General features: G+C 36.7%; 1 protein-coding gene across 3 annotated transcripts; it reads right to left on the reverse strand.

Annotated features, from left to right (window-relative positions):
• Nucleotides 1-161: 161 nt before the first annotated feature.
• smarcd3a (SWI/SNF related BAF chromatin remodeling complex subunit D3a) lies at nucleotides 162-22,454 on the reverse strand. Of its 3 annotated transcripts, none has more exons than XM_082172686.1 (14): nucleotides 21,327-22,454; nucleotides 16,920-17,107; nucleotides 14,931-15,020; nucleotides 12,256-12,298; nucleotides 10,777-10,899; nucleotides 10,563-10,685; nucleotides 10,033-10,128; nucleotides 5,374-5,475; nucleotides 3,501-3,662; nucleotides 3,308-3,405; nucleotides 2,746-2,881; nucleotides 2,455-2,577; nucleotides 2,112-2,213; nucleotides 162-1,525 (listed from the first exon to the last, which is right to left on the reverse strand). In XM_082172686.1, the coding sequence occupies exons 1-14, from the start codon at nucleotides 21,336-21,338 to the stop codon at nucleotides 1,472-1,474; spliced, it is 1,452 nt and encodes a 483-aa protein (XP_082028812.1). In that variant the 5' UTR covers nucleotides 21,339-22,454; the 3' UTR covers nucleotides 162-1,471. The 3 variants fall into 3 exon arrangements, with proteins under 3 accessions (XP_082028812.1, XP_082028811.1, XP_082028813.1); XM_082172685.1 differs by lacking the exon at nucleotides 21,327-22,454 and adding an exon at nucleotides 19,410-19,678; XM_082172687.1 differs by lacking the exons at nucleotides 14,931-15,020; nucleotides 21,327-22,454 and adding an exon at nucleotides 19,410-19,674.
• Nucleotides 22,455-22,534: the final 80 nt, after the last annotated feature.

A 22,534-nucleotide genomic window follows, 5' to 3' on the forward strand; every position in this document is an offset into this window, starting at 1 on the left:
TTTTTTTTCTTAGAGGAAAAGATAATTCTGTCCGTATTTACTCACTCTCATATTTTCCCAATCCCCCTTTGCTACATCTGTGGAACAAAAATCATTCAGACTCGTTTTATGAATTGGACCAACTTTTCAACTAAAAGAAAGAATCAAAATAATGATCATGATTTTATTCATTTTATTTATCTTGTTCAAAATGTCCTTTACAGACACACTGCACCTGTATTTAAATAAAATACATAACACAATAAGAATGTATTGTAGAAAGGTAAAGGGTCAATCAATGCCTCTAAATATGAACACCTTTTGACATTCATGTTGGCAATACCAGATTTAGTTCTCATCTGTTACACTTGTGCATCAAGCACACCTCAGGCCACAGGAATACAAATGCCATCACTTATGTGATATTATTCATCTTGGGATATTATGTAATATTCAGTAAAATTAAGTCATTTATTAGCATTCGCAATGATGATGTAACTGTACTTAACCTTTGGTTAATGCTTGCTGTGCATCTCAGTGATAAGGCAACAAAGATAAAAAATAAAAATAAAACATTTCTGAATCATGCTAAAAAAGAAACCCCTAAAAAAACAAAAATATTCACATGCAACATGCATTATTGTTTTTTCAACACAACATATTTATAATAACACATTTTTGTTTGACTGGCATTTAAAGCCTCTGAAAATGAAGACATTTTCAACCATCATTTATAAAGATTGCTTATATGAGAAATCATGTTTAGAGTCGTTAACAATTCACAAAAATCTGTATTGTTAAGACAAATGTTCACAAATCAGAATGATTTAGCTTTTCGTAGAGTGAATCTTTAGTGTTAATTTCCATTTATAGAACGTTTCAAAATTATGACAATAAATGTCACTTATTGCAAATAAAGTTAGCTGGCTTATTTTAATCCAGTGGATTTCTTCATGATCTCTTTTTGCACAGTGCAAATTTAAAGACAGAAAACACATAGAAGAAAGCTGCAAAAAGAATGTAACGTCATATTCAAACGCATGGAAAAAAACATGACAGATTCAATATCTATACTTACATATTAACATTTAGCATGTCATTAATGGTTAAAAAAATGTCCCAGGCATAAAAGTTTCATTCATTGTATTTTTACCTTTCCAAGAAGAGACACAGTAGCATATCTGCACTTCATGTGCATCACAAAACTGATAAACAATTATAATAGCCGCTGCATTTGTGTGTAGTCAGAGTGAACGTGTCATTCCCAAGCTACATTCTTAAATTCATTGTATTGTGAGATTATATACATTCAACTGTACATTAGACATACATCAAATAAGAGTACAATTACACTTTTCGTTGATTCAAATCAGTCCAAACCTCAATACTGAGAAGGGGGGCTAATACTTTCATGTCCATTAAAAAAAAAACTGCCAGTGTGGAGACGCCAGAATAAAAGTGGCCAAGCCACAGGAGAAACAGATTAGTTGAGTTAAGTGGTTCGCAGTGCTAGAGCTTGTTCTAGCTCCTGTCTTCGTTGTTGAATCTACATGACAGAAAAAAACATACATTTGTAAATGAAAAGAGCAAGTGAAATGCTGATTCTGACATACACTTCCTTTGAAAAGTGAAATATCATTTAAATATAACTTTAACTTAACCTTTTAAATTGTAGTTTATTCCTGTGATGGCAAAGCTGAATTTTCAGCATCATTACTCCAGTATTCTATGGAAGTTTGCTTCTGCCACATAATAAAAAACGTAAAATATAATTGAAACTTTTTATCTCACAAACGTTTTAAAGTCAGAAAGTCAGAATTGCACGATATAAACTCGCAATTCGGACTTTTTTTCTCGAGTTTATATCTCACAATTCGGACTTTTTTTCTCGAGTTTATATCTCACAATTCTGACTTTTTTTCTCACAGTTGCAAGTTTATATTTCGAAATTCTGAGATAAAAGTCACAATTACCTTTTTATTCAGTGGCGGAAACAACCATTCATAGTCTTTAGTGTCACATTATCCTTCAGAAATCATTTTAATATGCTAATTTGCTGTTCAAGACGTTAAAAAAAATCTTACTGAGCCCAAACTTTTGTATCTAACATGATTCAGTCATGTTCCCCTCACCTTGCAATAGAAGTAGCGACTGACAGCTTCCTGAGACCAGGGCTGGTTATAAAACTCTGCTCTCCTCTCTTCCTCTGGATTACCAGCTGTATCTGTCATCAGCTGCAACCCAAAAAAAATCCAGTCTAGTTCAAAACGACCAAAAAAGACCATTTCTTTAAAAGCAGTTACATCCTTTCCACCACTAGGTGTAGACATTGTTTAAAAAATGTTCAATGTTTAACTTATACAAACCTAATTTGGATTTTGGACATACATAAAAGATGCATAATGTTTTTGATATTTTATATAATAATACAGTATATGACCATGATTTAGAGCAGTACACATGGTTAACATTCACCTTAAGGTCCCGGTTCTGGGAGCAGATCCAGTCCTGGATGTAGCCTTTGGGGTCTCTGGAGAAGCTGAGCATAAAATCCCTTTGGATCTTAAGTTGGTTGATGGACTCAATAGTTTCATGGATCTAAAGGAGAAAAGATGATGATGTGAATTTCAACTATGAATGTACATATGTTATGCAGAAACTCATGCCATATAGGGTTTATATGGAGAGACATAATGAGGATATTCAAATGATGAATTATTTATTGCCAAGATCTCTCTCACATTTTAACAATAATCTCCTTCTGACCTTGTTGTCTAGGGATGCAATCTCTTGTTGATTGGCTGTGGACAGCAAGAATCCATTCATCTGACTCTTAAGAGGATCATCAACTTCAACATCAATGTCATAGCAGGCTGTCTTCTTCTGGTCATTTGGATCCACACTGATAAAATTAAAATCAAAAAGGCATTTAAAGGAACAGTTCGCCTGAATATAAAGATTATGTCATTAGTTACTCACTCTTATGCCATTTTAAAGCTATATGCTGTTATTTTTAAAAGTGTAACACAATAATACATGACAACTTATGTTTTTTGTCCTTTTTGGAGCCTCACACAATGAACCCATTTAAAGAATCTTAAAAAAAATATATGTTTTTCTTTTACAGTATACCATAAAAAATAACAGCATACAGGTTTGGAACAATATGAGGGTGTGTAAACAACAGAATTAGTTTTTTTGGGAGGTGAATTATCCCTTTAAATTCTAAAGGAAATCAGCCCTCTAACATTTGTGTCACAGGCCTTAAAACTGCTATTGTTTGAGGAAACAATAAATAGAAATACATTGTACATTTTTTACTAATTACCTAATAATATGATTGATCACAATAGGATCCGGCGGCAGCAGAAGGTTGGTCAGTCGCTGAGGGATCTCACAGAACTTTAAACGAGGACAGTCGAAGATCTGGAAGAAAAAAATAATAATCAGGTATGCTTATCAGGCAAAATGTTAACACCAAAATGAAGAAATTATTTTATATGACAAAAGTATGTCAGTGCCTGCTGGAAATATTTATCACAGTTGATGTACTCCTTTTCATGAGGATCCTGCAGCTTGTTGGTCTTGACGTACTGCCATAATGCCTGGATGATGCAGGAGCGGGTTTGAGTGTGGATGCCAAGGAGACGTGCGAGGCGAGGATCCAACTTAAACTGAGGAGGCTGAAATGCACAATGGATAAAGGAAATGAAATAAACGCATTAAGAAATATCTTAACAGAGCGGTACAGTTATAAAACATGCACATATTTACTACAATTTCAATTCAGTATACTTGAGTAGCTGATATAACATGTCCATGAACTTTATTCAACAGCAAGGTTCAAATGTATGCTACTGTTAAAAAAATTGGGATCAGTAACTTATAAAGAAATGTATATTCTATTCACCAAGGATGCATTCAAATGAATGCTGTTCTTTTGACCTTTCTATTCATCAAATAATCAGTTATATTAACTGATGATAACAAGAAATGTTTTTTTTAACATTGATAATGACAAAAGATGTAGCTTGAGCACCAATTCAGCATTTTAGAATGATTTCTGAAGGATCATGTGATACTGAAGACTGGAGTAATGATGCTGAAAATACAGATTTGTCATCACAAGAATAAATTAAATTAAATAAATCAAATGAAAAATGTTTCAATTGGATCAAATTATTTTAAATTGTAATAATATTTCACAAAGTTGCTGTTTTTTTTTTTTTTACTGTTTTTTTTTATCAAATAAATGCAGTGTTGGTGAACATAAGAGACTTATTTCAAAAATAAACTTTTGAAAGGTAGTGTGAAGAGTTCAGATGCAAAAGCCTCTAAGTGCCATCTGAAATTTTCTTCTAGAATGATCATTTTTATCCAGCTCGTATATTTAAGTTCAGTAATTTCACTTAAATGGCAATGCAAATTACCTATTAATTGTCATTTAAGTGAAATTACTGAACTTAAATATACGAGCTTGATAAAAATGATCATTCTAGAAGAAAATTTCAAAAGGCACTTAGAGGCTTTTGCATCTGAACTCTTCGTATATACAATATGAGGGAACGTGTACATCTACATCTTAGCTGCTGTAAACAATTTATTTTATAATGACTTCACAAGTTAATTTAAATGCTTCTGTGTTGTGACAAAATAATTTTGAAAAATACAAATATTCCATTTAAAAATTATAATCTCACAAAAACTTCATGTATGATAATTATAAAAGATTCAAGAAAAATATAAACTAGTTTTAGATAATGATTATAGCATGTGGTTCAGCTAGAAACAGGAAATGTCATGCTAACGACCCAATTGCAGATCTATTTCAGTCTTTTTCACGATTTTAAACTCCATTGTTTAAAAACATAGCTTTAGTTTTCTAACAGATCAAGCTCCTTCCCATCAGGATGTAGTTAGCAAAGTGAAAATTGCTGTAATTAAATGAGCCATTTACTCACTAGCCACTGTATAGCTACTTTAGTGAATAGAGAAGGGCAATCAAACTTTTAGGGATTAATGACTCAAATATAGGTGTTAACAGTGCTTTTTAATATAGGTGTTAACAGTGCTTTTTAAGATGGAAAAGACAAGCTAAAGCTATCATTATGCAGATGAATTTCTAACTGGTGTCTTTCTCAATACATTTATTTGGTGCTACACATTTTTGCAAAATAATTGCTACAATAACTTTTATATGTTTAAAAAAAAATCACTTTATTTCAAATTTATTTCAAGGTTTAAATTAGATTTTGAATCCCAGATTTTCAGCGTGGTCTCAGACTTTTAGACCCCAGTGAAGATTTTTCACATAGTTGTTATTTAAAGACTTTCACATAAAACCAACTACGGCATACGAATCGTCTAGTAATAATCCAGCATTCCTGCACGCACCTGGTAATCCAGCATGAGCAAGAGGGTACAGCGCACATTCACATCGCCGGGCCTCTTCACCTGGAAGCCATCGGTCTCCTGGGTTGTACCGGTGCGGTGCCACTATTAGGATTAAACACATATTCAATCTAAACAAAAGGTCTATAATATATACCTGTGGCACAAGATGTGCACTGCAATTTTAAACACGATTTTTATATTAGTAGTGTTCGTCTGTGTTGAGGGTGTTTTACCAGGGCATGCAGTTGCTAAGATGTTCTTAGTGGTTGTTAGAGTGTTGCTATGGTGTTCAGAATGATTTTTTTTTGCAGGTTGCTATGCAATTGCTAGTTGGTTTCTAGAGTATTCTGGGTAGTTTTAGGTAGTCTCTATGATATTCTTTTTACTTGATATGACTGGGTACTTTCTTTAGTGTTTTCTTCAGTATGTGGGATTTTTGTCCTTTTTATTGCCCACAAGGCGATAATCGTAAATCTAACTTTTCTCAATAAGCAGAGCTACACACCCAACATTAAAGGGATAGTTCACCCAAAAATGAAAATTATCTTATAATTTACTTGCCCTAAAGCCATCCTAGGTGTATATGACTTTCTTCTTCCAGCCGAACACAATCAGAGTTATATTAAATAATATCCTGGTTCTTCCCAGCTTTGTAATGACATTTGAAGCTTAAAAAAGCACATCCATCCATCATAAATGTAATCCCACAACTGCAGTAGGTTAATAAATGCGTTCTGAAGTGAAGCAATGGGTTTTTGTAAAGAAAATATCTACACTATTCAATGTCATTACAAAGCTGGGAAGAGCCAGGATATTATTTAATATAACTCTGATTGTGTTCGGCTAAAATAAGTCATATACACCAAGGACGGCTTGAGGGTGAGGGTTTTCATTTTTGGGTGAACTATTCCTTTAATATTTATGGTTTTGTGTTTGTTCAAATCTGCAACCCTGATTACGAGTGAGTGTTACACCAGTAATATAACTTGCCTGTACATTTTTTATTGAGCCACATTAGCGATTGAAAACCTTAACACCCCTCCTCCTCCTCCTCCCTCCTTATGGGCTGTTTATGCATGCAGAATACATTTAAGCTTGAGAGTGAATAAAATGATTAGGCACTTTATGAGATCTCACTTGCATTTTCCCAAAACCATCACATTTCAGCGCTATTTGAAAGACAACATAATGGCAAGGACTCGCAGCTCAACTCAATTAGCTTTGCTTGACATTGGAGGTGTTTTCAATGCCATCCTTCTACACAGGTAAATCACTCTTTTTATCACCCGGCTCAATATGGTGTGTGTTGTGATGAAAACCCACAGTCACCAAGGACAATTTAAAGAGCTGCCGAATGAATAAACTCAAATGCGGTGCGTACAGCCAGTTCCAATGGGCCGGAGGAACGAGGGTCACTCCTCGAGAGCCGCATGCCACTTCTGTGAATATGCCTTCCCTAAACCTGAATGTCCCTAACAAAGTGCATATAAATATTAAGTGCGTGAGGCAGCTGGGAAGGCTCCCTTGTGTTATGTAAATGCCTAAATAAATGTGTCTGAATAGCACCTATGCACAATGGTTCCTCCACTAAAACAGAGTAAAACACACTTGCTGAACACAAAGCCTCTCAGAGTTCAGGGTGCTGTAAAAGGTTTTTTAAGTGTTTGTCATCCGAAATGCATTTCTTTTCTCCCGTTAATGCTGCCCAAAACTCTGTGCTGGCTGCAGTGTCATCACTCCACAGTGTCATGGGCAACTTCTTCATGTAACCTGTTGCTATGGAAACCACTAAGACATGTCTTACATGAAGAATGTTTCACTGAACTTTTCATTATGACATTGACTTTTCTATGGCATTTCAATTCAATGCGTCACACAGTAGAGGACAAGAGATGCTCGTAGACACATTGAAATGTGACGATTTCACTGTGTTTCTGTCCTCAATCTTGTTTGAAACGTAAAGAAGACTCTTGGTATTCTCCCATATTACAGTTGTGGGCAGAATTATTGGCATCCCTGGTAAATATGATCAAAGATGGCTGTAAAAAAAAATCTGCATTGTTTATTCTTTTGATCTTTCATTAAAAATATACGCAAAAAGTGTAAAAAAAAAAAAAAAAAAAAAATCACATGATGAAATAAATGTTTTTCTCCAAAATACATTGGCCAGAATAATTGCCACCCCCAGAATTTTTTATGAGTAAAATATCTCTGAAGTATATTCCCATTAATATAATTTTTTTTTAGCACACCAGGGTGACTTTGTGTTGTGTCCTCATATTTATACTCCTGTGAAACAAGGCGGCCAAATTTCCTTTAATCATCCAGCACAATGAGTAAAATCAAAGAATATAGTTCTGATGTGCAGCAAAAGATTGTTGAGCTTCACTAAATAAAAAAAGTGGCTGTAAGGAAATAGCTAAAGCACTGAAAATTCCCATTTCCACCATCAGGGCAATAATTAAGAAGTTTACAATCAACTAAAGATGTTTCAAATCTGCCTGGAAGAGGACGTGTGTCTATATTGTCTTAATGCATGGTGAGGAGGAGAGTTCGAGTGACCAAAGACTCTCCAGGGATCACAGATGGAGAAATGCAGAGATTAGTTGAGTCTTGGGGTCAGAAAGCCAGAAAGCCAAAAAAAAAAAGATCAAACAGCTCCTACATCACCACATGTTGTTTGGGAGTGTTTCAAGAAAAATCCTCCTCGCTCATCCAAAAACAAACTCCAGCATATTCAGTTGTCAGACATGATTGGACCTTCAAAAGGGCTTTGACTGATATAGGCTTTTCATGTTTGTCTGTCAGTGAAGAAAGTAAACAAAGGGTCAACTGATAGGTTGATTTATGAATCATTAGTGAAGCGCTGTGGAGCTTCTGGCCCGACAGTGGAAACGCAGGCCCGGTGCTATTAGCCCGGCACGGCCCGATTAAGCCCTGGCTCGCACTGGCCCGACAGTGGAAACACGGCTATTTTCTCAGAAGCATTCATTTACTGAAAGCTACTAGAGAATCTAGGTAACTAAGTTTATTAAATTCACATTCATTATTGATGTTATGCCTAAAACAGGGCCGTAGACAGGGCTTTAAAATCAAAGAGGTCCTAGCATTTCAAGATGTTTGAGGGGAAAAAAATAAAGTATAAGAAATAGCTTTAAAACCATGTTAACGGGCAGTAGATTACCCGTATTTTCCGCACTATAAGGCGCACCGGATTATAAAGCGCACGTTCAATGAATGGCCTATTTTAGAACTGTTTTCATATATAGGGCGCACCGGATTATAAGGCGCATAGAATAGAAGATACTGCAGTCAAACGTTTGACTGGGTTTGCGTTATGCAGTGGTCACCAACCTTTTCAAGCCTAAGATCACATCCAAAGTCCAAATGTAAACCAAGATCTACCACTTGCAAAAAAAATTGAAAAAACAAGTGGCTGAGCTGTAAAACCTTGTTTATACTCGACGCGAAGGTAATAAAAAACGAATATCCGTCTGCTCGGGCAGATTCGGCTCAAAGTCGTGCATCTTCGGATGCGGAGGCGCGCGCGCGGCAAAATGACGTCATTGTGACAGCGCGCGCGCCTCCGCATCCGAAGATGCACGACTTTGAGCCGAATCTGCCCGAGCAGACGGATATTAGTACATCTCATCACACCGGCACCCAGTTTGCGCGTCTAAATCAGTTGTATGGTCTGGTGTTCAGTCTAAAACAAAACAGTTGCGTCAAGTATGCCTCGTCTGTTTGGGGAGGTCCGCGCGCAGTCAGCGGAGGCTCGCGCTCCGGTGCCAGGCGAAAGTATAAACAAAAGGTTTAAGTCAGCGGTTGTTTTACAGACATTAATATAAGGCGCCAGATCCATATATAAGGCGCTCCGGATTATAAGGCGCACTGTCGTTTTTTGAAAAAAATTAAGGCTTTTAAGTGCGCCTTATAGTGCGGAAAATACGGTATTTGTCAATACCTGCTCTCTCCTCATTTCTCTCAGTCTCCTTATCTTGCCCTGTCTCTTCCCCTCCTAAAACTTTTTTTTATTTGCTGAAGGCTAGAAATTGTATTATATTAATTCTCAATATGTACACATTCATTATTAATCTTGTGCCTAACATGATGAAAACGGCTTTTCACCTCACAATGACAGTAAACTAATTATTACATTACATGCGTCACATTACATAGGCCTATTTTCAGTTCAAAATGGCGAAATTTCTGGCCCGCCCATATCAGATAACCCGATGTGATTGGTGCAGCTCAGATCGAGGGGCATATTTAATGAGCATCATTACTCGACACCAGAGTAACTTGCTGAGCAAATTCAACTTGTGCTCTCGTGAGAACTCTGGGTTACCAGGGTATTAATTCTATAGAATGTGTGAGCTTACTAGGGAATACCAATATGGCGGCATGGTGGCTTCACTTTTTATGATGTCATGAGCAATAAAGTTACCTTAAATGAAAGGTTAGATTTTTGTGAATATTTTGAATGAAAGATCAAAAGGATAAACAATGCAGATTTATTTTTACAGCAATCTTTGATCATATTTAACCTACCAATAATTCTGACCACAACTGTAAATGCTTTCAACTTTTGCTAAGACTGAATATCAAGTATGGTTCGGCAATGGTTTATTGTTGTATGTCGAGTGAGTTAATGCTCACCTCCACTAAGTGGTTGTCAGGGCCGTATAGATCCTTGTCCAGCTCAATAACAAGGCTCTTAAAGAAAGATGAAAACTTCCTCTTTTGTTTTCCAGGCTAAAGTGCACAGGGAATAAAATATAAAAAATTAAAGGGACTTAAAAAGGACTAGCAAATTGAATGAAGCCTAAACAAAGATCTCCAAAAAATAAAATACAAATAATTTGAATAGATTTTTTCTAGCCGACAAGCTTAAATACATTTTATTATGTATGCTAGATGCAATAAAAAAGACTAAATTGGATTCGGTTATGGTCAATGAAAATGATTCATGCATGGATTAAACAGCAACTGATTGCACGCAATGAAATTAAGTTGTGACAAAATGGTGAGGAATTGCTACATTTGCTCATTTTAATTAATTAAATTGAACAAGCAGCCAAAAAAATTAATAATTCTGACTAACATTTAAAATAATAATAACTTATTATTGATTCAACACTGCATTATAGAACAGATGGTAAGATTATGAATGCAAACTCAGTGCTTACATCATCCAACAACTTGCCCTCTACACGCAGCTCCCAGGATGCGATGCTGCCCTCTGAGTCTTCTGCGTCAGGTTTAGCAGGGTTGTAAGTGTTTGAAATGTACAATCGCAGCTTCCGCTTTTGCTAGAACAGAAGAGCACATTTTCCATGTCGTAGTTAACTATGAGTTAGTAAAATCTCACTATAAATGTGTACTTTAACTGAAATCACATACCTTCATTGGTCTTTTGAGGGCTTCCTGTATATCCACCCTCTTCCTCATAATGGTTTGGTCAAGTTTGCGCTCAAAGGCCAGGAGGTCCATGTACGCCTGGGACTCTGGCACCAGTTCACGGATCTAATGAAAAGGCATTCAATGCATCACTCATTTTAAATGTTTTCTAAGCAGTTTGATGATATTCAACATAGTGTATGGTATAGTACAATATTTCCCCTGAACCATTAACTCTCTGGTTTATTATAAATCTCAGTTATGACTGAAGATGTGGCACTAAAGCTTAGGGCAGTGGTTTTCAGCTGGTTTTGTTTCAGGTCCCAGATTTTGGACATTAAGTGGAAACTCAAAACAGTATCAAATTGTTTTTTTATTGTGCACCAATATAACAAAAAAACATGGGTATATTACAGTTATTATTATATTTATATATGAAATATATTATATGAATGTATTTTTATGCATTTAAACATAAAAAAAAAAAAACTAATTTATAATAAATGATAACATTAAATTATAACATTATTGTATTAATAGAATTATTGTATAAATATAGTATATGCAAAATTATTAACAAAGCTGACAACTGAAAATTTTGGTTTGACTTTCAATGGTTTCATGCTCTTAGACAAAAACCCACTGCCTAAAACACATTTGATCCTCAATTGAACTCATATTTAGTGTAATTATTTTTCTTACCTTAGAATTAGGAAATGATTTAAGGTAAAACTCCATAAGTATGAGTCATTTTTCATATCCTGATTCTGACAATACACTAGCCTATATTTATCAAAATTCTAGGCCTATATTAAAGCTTTGCGAACTGATCGAACATCAAATGATTTCACCATGCGTTTGCAACACTTTACTAAGTCAATGACAGTTTAACATTCTGATTCTCATTTGTTACTTGTTACTGAAACAAATCATGTATGTCCTTGCGTGATACACAGCAAAATTGTAACTTGACTCTCTCCTGATTTTCACAGTGTTGCATCATTCTCTCCATCCCATGTGACCACCAGTATTTTACAATCCCCATCACAATGAATTAAGACCTTTTGTTTTGCCTGTAAAAAACCCAACAAAGACATTAGGAGGATTGCCCATTTCAATAACTACCACCACCTCCAATTCCTGTTATTGTGCGTATTACTGTGTCTCATCCCGATGGAGATATTTGACCAAAATAGTTGTGTTCCTGCACACAGCCTACTTCTCCATGCAACCACACACCCTCACATTCTGTGGGAATCAAACCCTTTTCCACTGACAGAAAACACCAAATACACAAGAGAAGTCTTTGTGACACATTGGACTCCTCTTACCCACCCCTTTCACTTTTTTACCCCCGGGAAAAAATGAAGAACCCAGTACAATTACCTGTACCGTGCGATCACTCTTGACTTGGCACTGAAAATTAAGAGATGAATAAACAAACACAGACAAACAGATAAAAGCAGCAGTGATGGACCTCACCCGCTGAGGGAGAATCTTGTCTGCCATTTTTCTTCTCTTGGCACTACGGATGGGGGAAAACAGAGAGAAAGAAAGAAAGAAAGAAAGAGAGAGAGAGAGAGAGAGAGAGAGAGAGAGGAGAGAGAGAGAAAAAGCATGTTACTATGGTGACTGAAAGCAGAGTCCACAGGCCATCTGCTGAATAACTGGGACCTATCCAGACGTTTTTCCAGCTGTGTGTGTGTTTGTGTGTAAGTGCGTGTGATCAGAAAGAGAGAGAGAAAGAGTATAAGAAGGAAAAAGACAAACAGAAAATATGAAAATAACACTATCATAATTATGGGAGAGGTTTCTTGCTGCTTTAACATCTGGCTGTCTCAGATATTGTAAAGGGGACACATTTCACACAGGACACGTTCTTGTGTTCAAAAATCGAAAGATGTAACAGAATGTCTCGAAACATCTTCATTCATGTCACAAGATGCTGAAAGAACAGCGAGACATGACGGAACAGTCAAATGCACCCCTCTTGCCTGTGTTAAAGGTATAGCGGAGGATCTTTCCAAATTTTAGATAAGACCCGCCCTCTCCACTTTTCGAAAAGTTTGATTGATTCACCAGAATGATTGACAATTAGGAGGACCAATAGTTTAGACTACCCACCAGGAAGTAAAACATCCTCTGCTATACCTTTAACATACCATACAAATGTTTGTCATTTTTACCGAAAGGGACTATAAAATGCTACAGGAAAACCTATGAACTTTTTAACTGCAAGTTACCGTACAATACACAGTTAAAAAGTGTAAATGGTTTAATGTTGCATTATATGTCATTTTACTGTAAAATCTGTCAAGATTATGTTTTTATGTTACCATATAATTTACTGGGAAAAACAGTAAGAGGACATTCCCAGAAGTCCCTAGGTGACATCATATCTGATTATATTTTAATACAATTTGTATTAGTAACGTACATTGATTGTACAGTGATTTGTATCACAATTGATGTAACTTAGTTAATATCTATTGCATTATTTTATTGTCATATGTGTTACCCTGATAGTGTTTTGTCTTTGTGTGTATGAACCTGTGCACTGTATTTTCAAATAACTCTGATTCATCATGTGGCTCTCTGTTTTAATACTTGCGTGAAAAAAGCTGATTTTGGTTCACACTTGTAGTTCGGTTTGGTGAGATCGAACTTGCCTTACATCCAAAACAATGCTGTGTGCTGGGATAAATGCGCTCGTTGTATGTGCGTAGCCTACATATGATGGTATTTTGACCAGCTGAGAACTTGTAAAGAGCTTAGAAAATGTGTAAAGGAGTCAAAACAGCGGCGGGAATCCCTCCATCACACACATAAACGAAGATCTGCTGCAAAGATACACGGTTCTAAAGTCTGTACCGAACTGTGACGGGAAACATCGCGATAATGGCGAGAAAAAACAGGTATGCTAGAGCATTCTTGTCCTTTTTAGGGTCTCATCTTCCTGTTTTTAGTTCGTTTACATGTCTTTGGTCCTTGTTGCGTTTATATTTCATTCAAACCGCACCAGAGTTCATGTGTTCACTTGTTTGGATGGAAGCGTTCACACTTCAAATGAACCACACTAACAGAGCAATCACACCAAAGTTCATTTTAATGAACCAAACATGCCAAGTGTGACACCCGTAATGAAATATACCGTTAAAAGTTGAAAAATATAAAGGCACCAATATGTCATCTTGTAGTACTGGAAACATTGTCACAGTGGATTTCAGGCAAATACAGCTGCTATTTGTTTTACTGTAAATTTAATGAGATATTTTTGTAGAAAAGAGTAGAAAAACGGTTAAAAAAAACCAGTGCCGATCAACAGAAGAACATGTCCTGTGTGTGTGAGCAGTCCATAACATTTGGGAAAACTAGATCTTTGCGGTCCAAATGTCTGAAAATACAGACTTCTAAAATGTAATTCCCAGCATCAATTTGGACCACAAAATCTGGAGTCAAATCCAGTTGCCGTTTACAGAAAGATGTTCCCAAAAATATGCATATAATTCGTTAAAGTTTTTCCACTGACAGACATGCCACGCTCCTACGGACACCGAGAGCTCCTCAGGTCCAGAGCCGAGGAGCACATGACCCATTTGGAGCAGGAAATGCCTGTCCACATTCACATCCACATTCCTCTGGAGAATAAACTTTCTCATGGTCCGACTCGTCCACCCCAAGCTACACTGCTCCTCCGGGAGAGGCTGAGAAGCGGAGTCCGAGATGCAGTGGCGGGTGTGAGAGTGAATGCCTCATTACATTTTCTTGATCTACAATTAATGATTAATGCATTTAGGTGGGGGAAAAAATGTGTGTTACTGAACGTAGGGCAACAATAAAAGAGAAAATTCTGAATTCACACAAACAGCATGACAGAAGGGTCATGCAGTCCGCATACACAGCTAAAGAACCGCAAGCGCATGTTCTACTTCACATGCACTGGAACAGGACATTCATCCTCAGGTCATGTTGACTTTTGTGTCCATTTAGTGAACGTTCTTTTTTATTGGTTTTTACTTTAATCTGTTACCTTAAGTGCACACATGCATTGGGGGAAATATGTCAAGTTTGATGCTTCAAACAGGAACAAACCAATCAGGCAGCGACATGTCCATCACAAACTGTCAAACTAACATGCAGCAGAGTAAACAGCCTACTTGGATCCAATTGCAGGATCTGACTGGGCTTCTCTCATGTCCATCTGTCTCGCGGATATCTCATTTGTTGCTGGAAATCCAAGTGGTTTCCTATAGGTTGATTTGGGGTACCTCTAGTTAGTTACTTAAACAGTAGAGATGCATTATAGATGGAATAATATTGGCCGTATTAAGAGTTTTTTTTTCTTCCTGTAACAGTCACTATTGTACACGTGTATATATATTATACACAATATCTGACTATATTCAAAGTTTTTTTTTTTATTAATGCAAATTAATGCAATAATATATTAAATTGATCCAAAGTGACAGTAAAGACACTTACAATGCTACAAAAAAAATCTATTTGAAATAAATGCTGTTTCTTGAACTTTCCATTGATAGAATAATATAATCCTGAAAAAAATGCATCCAATATATCACAAAAATATTAAGCAACACAACAGGTTTTCAATATTAGAAATGTTTCTTGAGCACTAACTCAGCATATTAGAATTATTTTTGAAGGATCATGTGACACTGAAGACTGAATTCTATTTCAATAGTGTATTTTTTAACACTATTGAATGCAGCCTTGACGAGTTTAATGTGAGACTTCTTTTTTCTTACTGAAAATGTAAACCTTAAAGCCACTAATAATTTAATAAGGCCAAAAATGTAACCTTTATTTCAATATCCACTGAATGAATATCCATAACAATCCATTTTTCATACTGTATGCTATAATGTTTTGATGCCTCACATGTAGCATTGAAAATTATTTTTAGTATTTATATATATTTTTTTATTTAGACAAAATAGTAGATATATTTATATACTTAAGGGGCCATTTATCGGTTAACAACCATAACATTAAAATAATTAGCAGTGTATCTGTATCGAGCAGGATATATGTGCATCCATGTTAAATAGTATTGCAAGTTGATGCAACTCTAGCTCACAATGCATTAGGATTAATGTTTTGTATTTTCATAATCAAAGTCTAACATTTGTTAAACCATTTGAATTTTAAACATGATCTGCTGAATTTAGTAACCTTCCCATCAGTGATCACAACAGACACGCTTTACAAGCATAAACAGTTGAAATAAAAACACAAGGACAATTACAGTACAGCAACAAGACAGATGAAAAGCTGAGAAAACTAACAGCAAATTCCAAACGTCACTTTTATGCCCTTGGGAAGGGAATGCTATTAGCAGGGTTGTTTTAAATGAAAATGAGCAATGTAATCCCTTCACGAAGGTCCCTACCGCACGGCTGTTAGTGAAGTTTAAAGGCGAGCGTGACTTTGAGGACACAATTTTGCCCTTTGTGATCACATGATCCTGATGCGCATGTAAAACATTTTTGAAGCAAATGCCACAAAGAGAGCAGTGTGAATCAAACAAGACATAAAGATTCAATATACTGTATGATGCTAGGTCTTATTGGCTACAACTCTAATATCTATAAACGAATTTTGAAGTGTCAGTGACATATGTGCCATTTAGTACAGCCTGTACTTGGACATATGAGACAGTAATGCACTGCAGACTTCAGACTTCATTTCAAGTGCTCTGCACTTCTGAGTAGATAGGGAACTGTGATCCTCACTTTTAAAATGCATTAGCTATAAGTGTGCTTAAGTGATTACTTATGATAACTGTGGCACTATTAATATTCACCAAGAAATATTTTGGCATTTAATAGCGATCAAAATGTTAGTGTCTAAAGTTAGAGCACCTGAAATAGCCAAAAATTATATATTACAGTCACTAGAGATCGCTACACTTGGTAAGGGCTCCCTGGCGAATTGTAGGAGCAAAGAAAAAGACTATAAAACCTTAATAAAATTTCATACAGGCATAAGAAGTGCATAAAAACCAATACGCCCAGTTTGCCCTCAAGAAAGGCTCTGGGAATACATGTCTATTCTTTCTCATCTGTTGTGTGCACATATCTAAAATCAACAGAAAAAGTGAGAGGTCAGAGAACAGTGTCACTCACTTTCTGGGACGGCTCTGGACAGGGGGAGGTTGCACGGGCTGGGTCGGGGCAGGACGTTTTCGGTTGGGGTCGAGGGCTGGGTTAGGCATCCCTGGTCGAATGGGCGGTGTTCCTCCATATGGAGGTCCAGGAGGCCCCATGGGAGCTCCTTGATGGGGCATCCGTGCCCCTGAGGTCATCCCTGGACGCTGTGGGGGTGAAAAAAAAAAAGTAGAGTAAAGGTCAGGTACCAAAACATTTCTTTGTTGAACTCAATTGACGTGTTTTAGGAAGTTAACCCCAAATATCTCTGACACACAATACATATGAAGACACATGTGCATTTATTCACAATTAAAGCAAGTTCACATAATACACAAAGACCCTTTTACGCTAAGGCACTACAGGGTGCTGTAATGAACTCCTCCTCCAGTACCCGAAGCTGAATTAGGCCAGGGCCTCTCGCACCTGTGCCTGTCATTTCTGAAGCGACAGCTGCTCGCTCTCTCTACCGAAACACAGAGGTGCTGGGAAAGTCAGTCAAACGCAGTCTAAACGGCAACTGTGATGTCAAATATCTTCTCATTTCATTTAGACCACATACATTGTCCTTTCTACCATCAGACATTAAACAGGGAATTTCTTTTTTCTATTTTTCCAATATAAACCTAGACTGATTTGTATTGGGAAAAGTGCTATATAAATAAATCTGAAGGGAATTGAATAGAAATCACAATAATGTAAATTTTACAATAAGAATCAATTCGTTAACATTAGTTAATGCAATAGCCAAAATTAAATATGCATATAAATAATAATTTGACAGTATATATTATTCTAGGATAATGTTAATTTATGCATTAACAAATATGCAACGTTTTTGTTTCACAAATCTGTATGAATTATTATTTAATTAAAATAAATTAAAACAGATATTTTAACATCATAATATAAGATCATAACATATAAACTTGCAACATAACATAGAAACAACAGTATATCTAAAAAATGTACTACACATAGATTAATAAATGCTGTAAAATGTTGTTCATTGTTAGTTCATAACACCTAATGAATCAATTAATGTAAAATATATATATATATATTTAACCTCATTGTGAAGTGTTACCAGACTGAAAAGAGCAATTTTATCGTTTTTGTCCTGTTATTATTTCTCAGTTGAGTTTGTGTGTTGCAGAGGAGATTTGAGGTCTGTTGTTCATGACTCATAATGGCAGAGTTGCAAAGTCCCTGTGACTCTGGATGTACACCAAAGTTGTGGAAACATCCAGAATGTGAGCCAACGTCCCCAGCTCCAGTCCTCCCTACAGTGCGGGTACAGTACATCCCTGATGGAGATGATCCCGTATGGTGCGGTGACCCTCACGACCTGATCATCGCTTTCCAAAGCAGGCCAAGCTCCAGGGGTGTCCAGGCCTGGTCCAATCTCAGAACATCTGAGTGAAGAGGCAGTGGGATGTGAACATGTGGACGCAGCGGGAACCAGTGCAGGTCTCTGCCAATCCCTAGCTCTCAAGGTCGCAATGGATGTGTTCAGGGCACAGGAGGAGACTATCACAGAGGATAAGTTACAGAAGAACACTTTCTGGACTTAATAACCATGTCAATCTTTACTAAAAAGGGGAAAAAATATCAATGGGTTTGTAGTGGTGCAACCGGTTAAATAATGAAAAGGTATTTGAAACTGATAAACTAAAAACTAAATTTAAAAAAATACATAAATTAAAAAATTAAAAAAATTACAAGGTCAGTTAGCAATCATAGGCCAAGTGATCGTTATTTATAAACCATGGAGATCACCAGAAACCACCCCTAAAAAGCCTGCATTCAACCCCAATCCAGCCATTGTGCTTTCAAATTCATAAAAAGCCATTTCTGGAATTACTACTAATAGAGGATTAGTATGTCTTTAAGGCTGTTTTAGCAATAAGCCTCTAGAAATAATACCTTGTATTTGGTCTGATATCAAATGGCACTTGAATGCAGCTTCAAAATAGTTGCATCACCACCAAAAGTTCTAAAAAGTCTCCATAACCTTTAATTCTTCCACATTTGTAAGCAGTAAACACCCTGAAACGCATACATCAAGTTTGCTTCCACTACATGTTCAGGACTGAATAAAATAACACAGCAGGATTTTTATGTGTGATCTACCCTCAGGGTGTTCCTGATACACACCCTCCTGCACACACACCAAAAGAGCATCCTTTATTTCACACTGGTACTCGTCCCTCAAAATACAAGTATTTCTCATACTTCCAGCACCGGCGTTTCTCTTTCCTTGTGTATCCTCCTCCATTTGTTAAACACAATAACCTTACATCCTTTCTCCTACACTCTTGTCCTCCTCAGCTGTTCCTGATTTTTTTTTTTTTTTTTTATCTAGATAAAAATGAGCAGTAACGGCTGCATCTTAGTTCTCTCGTGAGCAGAGCCACAGAGCTATTGACACGCTTCCACATGCACAAACACGCTCACTCACTCACTCACCACTCCATGGACGAGAAACTCAAACAGTTTACTCTTGGTGGCTTTACGAGCTCCTCCGGCAGAATCCTCCATGTCCATTTATAAAATCCCCGGTCCCTCTTTTGTTTCCTCTATTCCTGGGTACCTCTGCCACTGTGCGCTTCCCTCACTTTTCCTCTCCTCCAAAAGAGAGTGCTCACTCCCTCCTTCTGCACCCTCTGACGTTCCCTTTCTCCACTCTCTCTCTCTTTTTAAAGCATGTCAGCGTGTGGCCAGAGTCGAGTCTCTCTCTCTCTCTCCGTTTTAGTGTAGCTTCCCTAACAGACACTGGGTTGGGAAGGATGGGGGTCTGTGAAGGGGGCTGTCGCTGGACCACCAATGCGTTGGGGAATGCCGCTGAAAATAGTGACACACGGCAAGCAGGACTACCAAAACACAGCCACTGTGCTGTTCCAATGGACAGTTATGTGGCGGTAAATTAGTACCTGTATGATCTCAAAGCTGGTTATTAAGTCCGAGAATTACATCAGAGTAAAGTCTGAATGACTAACCTTACGGAATCTCGGAAATGGAGTTTTTACTAGCAGAGTTTTGAAGAATTGTCTGTGAACTGACGTAATGGGACTGCTTAGATTTAGTCTATAAGTAAGCAATTAAAGGGATAGTTCACCCAAAAAAAGTATTCTGTCATCTTTTACATGTCGTTCCAAATCTGTATGGTGTTCTATCTTCTGTGGAACACAAAATATATTTAGAAAAACATGAGGTCCAAACAACATTGGTCCGCAATAAATGTTTCATTGTATGGACAAAAAATAATGACAGAAATTTCATTTTTGCATGAACTTTCCCTTTAACCCAAGCACATCTCAAGAGGCTGTTGGATTTAAATATTCAGCTAAATCTTTCAGATGGTCCAAAGAAACATTAAAAGGATGAGATATTATTGCATGAATACAATGGTTTGGGGACAAATTGTTCAACCAAAAAAAAAAAAAAAAAAAATCATAATCATAATTAGCATGGTACTGATTTGCATAAAGTTTTGCACTGTTTGCACCAACTAAGCACTATTACAAAATATATTACAAAAGCAATTACAAATATTATATAGAAGAGAAAGAACAATAATCTTCCTGTAGTAGAAGACCCCCTTTAAGGACCCCCATAAAGGCTAATACATAAGAGTGGCATTGCCCCATTCAATCAGAGTGAAAGGGGTGCTGCAGAGGGAAAACACAGGTTCTGGGAAGATGTGAGCTCAGTTGTCCAAGTGCACACACAGAAAATGTGCTTAAAAGCTCAATCATTCTCCTCCTATTAATGAACTTATTTTCAGTGTGGTTAGATAGCCTACATATTTTCTAGTCATATGGTCTCTTTATGAGAAAGGCACACTGAATAGCCCAGTGCTTGCGCTAAAGGAGTAAATGTAATGTGGTATTGCTGAGGGACAGGCCACTGGAATTACAAACTTCAGTATTGCAAACAACACTGTCTGGAAGCACAGACACAAAGCAATGCAGATGTTGTGCTAAACAAGGACGTTCATCAGCAGTGTATACAAGTTACATGATACATCAGTATCAAAGCAGCTGGAAGAAGTTTTGAGACTGACTATTGTTGATCTTAACCAGATATGGCATTTCTAAGCTATTCAAAACTGTGCAGTCATATGGATGCAAAAAAAAAGATGATGCATTCCCTACAAAAAAACAACTGAATGACAAGAGCAATAGTTCAATAGACAGGTGTCAATTAAGCGCGCAGGACTGTTTATAGTCAAATAACATTGTCAATTATTATCAATGCATAAAAATAGCAAAATTACAATAGACGTCTGAATAGCACTCTCGTTCCAAGAAATAATGAATGCTGAAAACGCATCTGAGATTGAAGCGGATAATGACGCTGTGAGCGATGGCGTTGCATTCATACCTTTCTTTCCATTGCTGCAAGTTTGATGCTCTCAGTTCAGCTGAAGAGGTGAAACCTGTGAATTACACGAGGTCGATGTCCGGCAACTTCTTCGTTGTTCCAGACAGATTTTCGGCTACTCCCCCCTCCCCTGGGAAAGAGCGCTGGATGGAGGGATGCAGGCGAGGAAGGCCCCGTGTGTCTGTGATTTCAGTCGGGCTCTGGCGGCGGTGAGTGCGGCAGACGCAGCAGCGCAGGCGCGGGGATCGTCCAACACAAGCGATTCAATGAAGGTTTAAGGGAACGTCGTCAAATTACAGGAAAATTGAAGCAATCTGTACATTTCGGCCAGATATTATAACTAAAAATGTACATTATCGTATTAAGAATAAAGGAAATTTTCTGTACTCACAACCACCACCGAGATGAACTAAAATGCACAGTGCAACAAAAGAGAATCTTTCCTTCCGTAAATACTTCAAGGTTTTTTAGTGAGACTCAAATGTGAGGGCCAAAGAAAGCTGAGGGAGAACCGATGCCTACTTACCTAAACATTAACGCACCCAAATGTTCATATAGCCTATTTTACATACATTTATTTACATTGCTCACTCACACATTGGCCTATATGAACATATGTAGTGACCCTGAAAGCTATTTGGATACTTAAAACCCCCTTGATTCACAAATAATATCGAAATGTATTTTGTATGTAACAAAACGTCATACCAAGTGGCATTTATTTCTAAGAAAATAAGCACAAGCACATTTTTTATATTAATATATAATATATTTATATATATACATACATACATACATATATATAATATAAATATATATAAATTATATAATGTTCAAAATGAAGACAAAATCTATTGTGGTAATTTTCACTTTTGGCACATTTTCTTTTCAAACTTTGAATCATGTCAATGTAAATACATTTAACTACACCTGTACTTACTCTACCAGGACCTCATTGCGAACTTGAGGGCAAGTAACATCCTAACATTGAAAACAAACATTCTGACACAAGTCAGTTAAAAGTAGTTGGAGAGATGGGTCAGAAAATGTGAATCTAGTTCTGACGAAAAACTGATCATTTGTCTGCAGATGCCATTTGGTGTTATATATATATTTTTTATTTAATGACATTCAGACATTTTCTTTAGTGTCCAGAAGTGTCTACATTTTTGGGGCTATAGTATACACTAACATCTGCACCATTTTGG

Source organism: Leuciscus leuciscus (assembly GCF_965113295.1).
Source record: "Leuciscus leuciscus genome assembly, chromosome: 6".
NCBI lineage: Eukaryota > Metazoa > Chordata > Actinopteri > Cypriniformes > Leuciscidae > Leuciscus > Leuciscus leuciscus.

Coding starts and splice junctions, on each gene's coding strand:
- smarcd3a (XM_082172685.1), bottom strand. CDS start 19,487: ATGGACATGGAGGATTCTGCCGGAGGAGCTCGTAAAGCCACCAAGAGT. Junction 10,900..12,255: donor ACAAGATTCTCCCTCAGCGG/GTGAGGTCCATC, acceptor CCTTTTCATTAG/ATCCGTGAACTGGTGCCAGA. Junction 3,663..5,373: donor TGCTCATGCTGGATTACCAG/GTGCGTGCAGGA, acceptor TGTGCATTTCAG/CCTCCTCAGTTTAAGTTGGA.